Here is an 8202-nt window from a genome sequence, read left to right as displayed (position 1 = left end):
CATTTATACAATTCTATCTATTTAGTTATGAACAAAAGAATTATAGACTGATTTTAGCGTGTATGCAGTAAAACCAAAAACTTCACAAATCCAATTTCCTGGGATGGATTAGCCAAAAAAGGAACAATGGTTTAGGTATGTGTTTTCCTTGCATTATACTTGGCCTTGCGGACAGCCTTTTTGTAAAGTTCTTCATACTGTGAGGCATATGACTCCCAACTAAAATTTGTTTTCATGTTCTTCTGAACAAGCTGCTGCCACATCTTTCTGTTTTTCGTGTAACTGTCAAATGCACGTTCCAAGGCCTTATTTACACCCTATGAGAGTTTAAACAATTGCATGTCAAAATCCTGAATGGAATGAAATGAAATATTTAAATAGCATTATAATGTATGGTAATAATCCAAAACAGTCAATCTCAAGTCACGAATTCAGCAGACATTGCAACAACCGAAGGAACTCACTTCTAACTCCATTCTAGGAGATTAATACCATGTAAAATCGAAACCAAATCATGGTATTCCATATGGCTTACAGAAGCCTTAGATACATTAGAAATATTGGTGCCAAATAAGTGAAGAACAATTCCAACTCTAACATGTTAACAGCAATTACCTGCTCATCAGGTGTCAAGAATGTAAACCCATTGCGGAACTGTGGTGGAACTTTGTCATCATCAACATCAAAAACGCTACACAGATTTTTCACAGAAAGTTTATTTCCATCTCAAAAACAAAGTAAAGCATGAGATCAGAGTAAAGAGGTGAATAACATACCTGTCATTTAAACCCCCTGTTTTCCGTACAATAGGTATGGAACCATACCTCATTGCTATCATCTGTAGATAATTGAAATGTAGCAAACGCAAAAGAAAAACCCAATTTGCATATTGAAATGCATGCACAGAAAAGAGACGGGGCCACCTAAAGTGCTTCCTTAATTCTCAATCAGAAGGGATATTTCAAGAGGCACTATAAATAGTTTGACAACAATGCATGACTAAAGTTTGCTGCATGGGTTTAAGAGTAAAACGATCATACCTGTGGAAGACCACATGGCTCAAAGATAGAAGGAACGATGAACATGTCAGATGCAGCATAAATGGCATGCGACAGAGCCTCATCATACTTAAGTATCAACTGAGCATTAGGGTTATTCTGAAAATGATTTGCAATAGCCTCCAATTCCCTCTACAAAAGTAAATAATTTGCTATGTCAGGCAAAGTTGGATAGATGAAACAACTGATCGACAGAGAAATTACAGAATATCTGATTTTCAGTATAAATATGGAAAAATGTTATTCTTTCCCAGATTAGTAAAGAAAAACATGCTGAGCTTGTTCTAGAATGACTTCAAACAGCTGAGAGGAGAGAAAATATTCACGTCAACCCATTTGGTTGACTTTGATGTTGTGGTGCTATTGTGTGCCCTAGAACTCATCTCGACGTTGTGCGCCCCTTCCCTTGCTCCCATTTTTTCCTCATTTTTTTGTCCCTTACATGACCCATATAGCCAAGCACATTAAGTTGGGTAAGAATGAACTGCTGTTGGCCCTTGGAAGGCCTTACCCTTCATCTAGGCTCTGACCACTTCCCCATTTTTAAGCTTTCCTCAAAACTCATCCCTTAGGCATCAAAGGCCAATTGAAAGCCTCAAGAGTCCAAAAAGTACCAAGTACCCTAAGTGGTCAAGACTTTTAAGAGAGAGAGAGAGGTAAAGTTGGTTCTTTCCCCTTGACTTGGAGGTGTCCATGTTTGGAGCTAATAACCTTTCCTCTTTAAACCCTAATCCAGAATAGACCTTAGGTATAGTATCTTATACCCTAGTTATTTCAATAGAATGGACGAATAGAGCATAATTTGGGGTAACTAGCATAGAATTAGATCTAGCCAGCTAGCGTGTACAAGGGTAATATGTAAGCTCCTTTTGATGTAGTACAGTAGTAGTGCACAATAACTAACCAAACATAGCCATGCATGTAGGTCTAGGACATACATAACTTGGGGGCTATTCAAACTTCAGCATATAGAAAGAAGGCAGGCTTATGTTAGGCAAAGTGGGTACCCAACAATTTCCCACCACCAAGACGTGACTGCTTCCCCAAATCTCAGACCAGACCGTGTAAATCAGTTCCTTCCCCTGACAAGGGATTGAGTCCCCTTTTGTGGGTCCTAGGCCCTCAACCTAGGTGGTGACTCCTCATTGTGTTTCCCATTCCCCTGTCATCAAGCCCCATAAGTGCAGGGAAAATGAAGCAGCATAACAATGGAGTCCCAAGAATTAGGCCCATTGCGTCTAAGGCTAAAACAAGCTATGATATTATATTTTCTTTTTGGTGAATAAATGTATTAATATAAACACCCCAAGCGTACACGGAAGAGGGAGAAAAAGAGGCCGCGGGATGGGAGCCCAGACTAAGCAGTCCTAAGAATGTCTTAAGGAGGACTATCCTAGGGTTAACTACAAGAGGTTTGTGAGGATTAGAAAGAGTACACCTTACTGATGGCTTTCCAAATCTGATCAGAGGATCTAGATTTGGCAGTCTATCTGCGTGTGTTACGTTCCATCCAAATGCAGGTGATGCAAGCACCGAGCAAAAGCTTCCCAGTGGTATCAGCAATCTCAGTTCCCCCGACGGTAAATATGTCTCAACTAAAAAATCCCTTATATCATATGAACAGACCTTGGTTCACCATGTGGTTCCCGTGATGTGTGATGATAGATGTTGAGGGTGCCAGTCTGAAGTGTAAGTCAAGGACAGCCACTTTACGTGAAAATAGCTTAAACTCTATCCTGCCCCTCCTTGACCCTTTGAAAGTGAGACTTTCACAATTCAATGACCCTTAATCATTAAGTTACAAATCAACATGGGCCTATTACAACTTGTAGTCATAATTGTTGCATCATGATTCAACTAATTGGTCATCTTAGTTGTATTTACCGATTATGATACCATCCAATATTTTTTAGAATACCTCTATATATTGTAACTTCAATGTAGTCATTAATGATTCAGTAACGTGCTGATAAATTAACATTTGAGTCTGCTTCTCACTGTAAAGCACTGCATAACATATTCAGTCAGTCCTTTGGACAGTTTCTATGGTAATATTCATCATGATCTGGTAGAAAACAACAATTTCAACCATGAAAAGACAACTGAAGATGAATTGAAATTGAGGTTACATCACAATAGATTTTCCAAGGTGAGACACCAGATTGAGGTACACAAGGGGAAGAGAAAAAAGATTACTTGAATATGTGGCACGGGGCTTGAACCCAAGAGTACAAACTGTCCTCCAAGCTCCACTGTCCTATATATTTTACAGCTTCCACAGATCTTCCGAGCTTTACAGCCTTTCCGGCTAGAGAAGGAGAAGAAAGAGCCATTGTGGAAGCTGCCATGATGACTGATAGATGGTGTGAACTATGAAAACACAGCAAGTAGAGGGAGACTCGTGGAAGAGTTATCTTGGGTTGCTATTAATAAGGAGCTGAGAGTAGAGATTGAGCCCCTTATCTTATGAAGATCTCTCACTCTCTTCCCATTGGCATGAGATTGGAGAAACTGGGTTTTAAGGCTTTGTTTTGAGCCATCACAGGTGGCATTCACAAAGCCACTAGTTACTTCTTTGGATTCACTGTCTAAATCCAATGGATCTTAGTGCTCCACGTTATTGATTGGACTTTGTGGCTCAGAGTTAACGAGCAGGTTATGGCTTCATCGTCTTTAGAAGAATGGGAGATGATCGATTTGAGGTGCAAGTTTGGTCCAAACGGCTCTGAGTCGTCCCAAGTCCGAATTGAGCTTGGGCTCAAGATTTTGGACATGAGGGTGGATTAGGGTCAAAATATTTTGGCCATGACTAGGGCTAAGGGTGAGCCTGGGATTACTCTTTGGTCTGTTGGATCTGTCATGATCCGTCTTTGATTTTTTGCCCTGATCTTTACCCTAATTTTGACCATAATCCTGACCCTAATTTTGGCTCTAACTCTAACCCTAATTTTGTCTCTGATGCTTGATCTCAATGAATAAGGAACAAGGACAAGGGTAAGGCTATTCAGGGGCTAGGGATAGGGCCAAATATATGGCCAATCAAAGCTAAGGCCAAGGACAAGGCCAAAGAAAGGGCTAATCTAGGACAGGGACAGAGCCAAGTATAGAGCTAATCAGGGACGAGAATGAGTTTGGCTTGGCCTTGTAGGGCTTAGGGTCAGGGACAATAATCATTGGTCCTAAATTAAAGTTAGGACATAAATGGGCTTAGATTAGAATATATAGGATTGGGCTTGGGATTGCAAAAGCCCACCCGGTTGCAGCCCTAGATCCCAGATGGAATCAAATATATTTAAAAAGCTACAGTCATTCATGTCCTGCAAAATTTTGGACTGTTAAATCTAAAATTTGGTCAAGATTTTGATTTGACCATTAATGTTTTAATGGTTGAGATCAAATTTCGACCAACTACTTTGAAATGTATTGTTGAAGCAAGGTCTCAAATATACCAGCACTACTGTTTGTTTATGTCAATTTATGAAAATATCGATTGGGTTTATTCAGTTGGCCTTGAAGCGGTTAAATTGACAAATTAGGGATTATATTAATTAAGGTAAATTACATATAGATTCCCTGCATTTTCAATCAATTATATATATTATTTTTGGGAAAAAAATCAATGATAAATTCCCTTCTTCAACAAAAAAATTCATTTATGGATTTTAATTCTTAATAATAGGGACATCTATAATTGATTTTTTCAATAATAGTAAATTTAATAATTATAAACGCTGGCTCTATATATATATATATATATATATATCATACTACTATAATAAAAGCATGTACACTACCTTTTTCGCAAATCTTTTTCTCTCCTTTTCTGTCCATAGAATTTTTCTAAATACCAATAATGTTGTACTATTTGTTATTTCTTTAGTTATTTTTGCAAGGATAATTTGGACATTGTAGTCATGAATTATTATGAATTTATCCTTAATTTTAATTCCGATTTCTCTCTTGACCTCTTTCAATCTCTCTCAAAGTCTATCTCTCTATCCCTCTATCCCTCTGCCTCTCGAACTCTCTCTGAATCTCTCTCTAAATCAACACCATCTCTCACGACCTCTCTTAATCTCAATCTCTCGCTCTCTATATCCCTCTCCCTCTCGAACTCGCTCTGAATCCCTCTCGATCTCTCTGAATCTATGTATTTGTTCTCTCATTGCAGAAATATCCCTATATCCCTCTCAATCTATCTGAATCTATGTATTTGTTCACTCATTGCAGAGAAGCCGAACGATGGGGGAAGAAGGAAGATGGATCGATAATGGTTTTTGATTTCTAATAGTGATGGTTCTTCGTCATGCATTGCGAAGGATATACAAGAAAATAAAGCCGGGCTGTCAAGTGTTTTTCGGCGATCTCTTTTCAGGCAATGTTTGATGACGATGACAAGGGTTTTTATCGATCTCAGAAGATCGGAATGATCGATTTCTTAGGGTTTCCAGTTGGTATCTACAAGAGGTAGGCGGAAACCAATCTCTTCTATTTATTTATCTTTGTTAATTCTCCTCTTTTTGTCGTATAATAAGCTCGGGTTTTTGTAAATCAGGATTAGAAACTTATAGAGTTCGAATGCGTGAGATCTAGGGTTGCAAATTTATAATATTGGAGACCATTGAGCGCAGGCTAGGCCACCTACTCCATGTTGGAATCACGTGCAGGTAATCTCCGCTTTCAAAAGTTAACACTCCTTAAACCCTCCCCCAACAATCACAGGAGCTTACACCTCCAGTGCCAGGAATTTTGGTGACGTCACAAGTGGTCAAAGTGCATGGCGATGCAGCACTCCTGATGAATTTGCATTTTGGGGCTTCAGGCATGGTTGTATTCAAGGGAGACGAGCTCCTATATGCAATCTCTGAACCCTGTATTTACCCATCAGCGTTAGTAGGTGAAGGAATGGTGGTTCATGCAGCAATAATATGGGCTTGTAGAGTTGCTCTCATTTTTAACATGTTTTTTAAAAAGACGAAATTCAACGAGATTTTGGAAGAACCCTATTTTCACAAAATTGAAACCCTTTAGGTTTTCCTTAAATGACACACATCAATCATACAATTTGGATTTAGAATGACCAAGTTATGGTCCAATTATTAAGCATAGATTAATCTGCCCAATCAGAACCTTGTTTCTAAGCTCATTTTTAGGGACTTTTCTTGGGAAAATCAATGGGATCTCACTGTCATGTCATCTTCAGTTATGTCTAATAGGGATCCAAGATCAACCCTAAGGTCCTAATTCCAAAAATCAGTATAAAATCAGAGGGTTTTTGTAAATCAGGATTAGAAACTTATAGAGTTCGAATGTGTGAGATCTAGGGTTGCAAATTTATCATATTGGAGACCATTGAGCGCAAATCTTCAATATTTCAAGCAAATCTTTTAAGATATTCACATGTGGCTGGTCCCTACACTTGGTAACACGATCCCCTCAATTCTTCTTTTGGTATTATTATTGTTAATGCATGTTCACTGGCGGTTCAGAACAAAGTAATAATTGAAGATATATTCTGCACCTTCCGCTGAATCGAAGGTAAGAGCTTCTTGAGTAAACCCTAATTCAGAGAAAAGCTTTTGCTTTTGCTTTTTTTTTTTCCTTTTTCTTCTTTCTTTTTTCTTCTTTTTTTTTTTTTTTTTTTTTTTCTTTTCTTCTGTTACCTGTAGTCAATTCTAGACTTAATTTTAATTTCATATTGATAACAATCCTCTTCTTTATGCTATTTCGTTGCAAGTTCCACACAATTTTTAAATTTATGCCTTTCTGATAGCAATCCTCTTCTTTCATGTGATTTCTCTGGCCTTATGGCATTTGTACTCACTATCATGATGCTCTCTTGATCTCCCAGGAAAGAAATATGGTTGCAAAACTTCAAGATTCAGAGCCTCCAACTCCACTGTCAGTGATGAAGATGGGTTCAAGGTATTTGAAGATATTCTTGGATAATATAATGTACCCTGGTTTAATGACATTGTTGTTACTGCTTCTCTTGTTTTTGGTGATGTCCCTAATATAATCAAGGAATTGGGGTTTGGGAATTTAGGGCAATGAAGGAATTAGGGTTTAGAATAGGGTTTGGGAATTTTGGGCAGCAAAGGCATCAGGGCTTAGACTAGGGTTTGGTTGGTCTGATAGGGCTGAAATTGGGATGGAAGGTCACTAGGTGATGTGATGCAAGAATACTGGGCCAGTCTTCAGGATCTTAGGTTAGGTTTCAGCAGTAGCCTAGGACTCCTAGAATTCTACACCTAGGGTTTTGGTTGAAATTTAACAAGACAACAGCTAATTTAGGGTTTTAGAGGTCTATGGTAAAGGGAGAATAGCTCCTAGACACTGCAGTTGGTTAATCTAGGCCTTGGGAATGAATTAGAGTTGCTGTAGGGTTCTAATAGGTTCTGCCAATGCTGAATTTGAAGTATTTTCAGTGCTATTTTTACTGTTTTTTATTGGCAGATAAAACTCTAGGGTTTAGGATTTGTAATAGTAGAAGAGTTAGGGCTTTAGACATTGAAGAAAGAGCAGAATCCAAAGTATCCCTGCATTAGTGCTCCCCCAAGGAACAAGCTTGACCATTATCAGATTCTCAAGTATCCTCTCACTACTGAATCTGCCATGAAGAAAATAGATGACAATAACACCCTCGTCTTCATTGTTGATATTCAGGCAAATAAGAAGAAGATCAAGGATGCTGTGAAGAAGATGTCTGACATCCAGACCAAGAAAGTCAATACATTGATCAGGTGAACTCATGATCTTTTGAATTTACCATAATCAAAATTGGTTGAGGTGTTTGTCTAGAACCTGGTTTTTCTTCATGCATGATTCAATTCTAAACTGCTGTGTGGGGATTTCTTTTTCTCTTTTTCATTTTCATCCTCAAGGTACGAGTCTTCAATTTAATTCTGCTGGTTGTGCTTTTTTTTTTTTTTTTTTTTTTTCAGATCCCCCTCCCTCTTTTCCAATACTTCCTTTGTTCGTGATTCTTTGGTTGTCGGAACTATCCTCTTTTAATTGTTTGCCCTCTAAATTTAAGTGTTGGTTTGCTTTATCTAGCCAAGCGCTGTAGGAGTTGGCAAACTGTGCTTATTTTTTCTGGGATTTTGTTTCTTGGCTTTGGAAGCAATAGAATTCAGATAAGGAT

At 38.3% G+C, this 8202-nt stretch overlaps 1 protein-coding gene across 1 annotated transcript; it reads right to left on the bottom strand.

Moving 5' to 3' along the window:
• Positions 1-131: 131 nt before the first annotated feature.
• LOC149026065 (putative starch synthase 4, chloroplastic/amyloplastic) lies at positions 132-3406 on the bottom strand. Its single transcript, XM_089143618.1, has 5 exons — positions 3329-3406; positions 1041-1190; positions 777-838; positions 616-691; positions 132-317 (listed from the first exon to the last, which is right to left on the bottom strand). The coding sequence occupies exons 1-5, from the start codon at positions 3404-3406 to the stop codon at positions 132-134; spliced, it is 552 nt and encodes a 183-aa protein (XP_088999744.1).
• Between the last annotated feature and the right edge of the window lie 4796 nt (positions 3407-8202).

This window comes from Hakea prostrata, chromosome 2 (assembly GCF_041222555.1).
Source record: "Hakea prostrata isolate BN-2017 chromosome 2, UWA_Hpros_2, whole genome shotgun sequence".
In the NCBI taxonomy this organism is placed as follows: domain Eukaryota; kingdom Viridiplantae; phylum Streptophyta; class Magnoliopsida; order Proteales; family Proteaceae; genus Hakea; species Hakea prostrata.
Note: the sequence above shows the minus strand (reverse complement) of the source record. Positions and strands in the feature narration are given on the sequence as shown.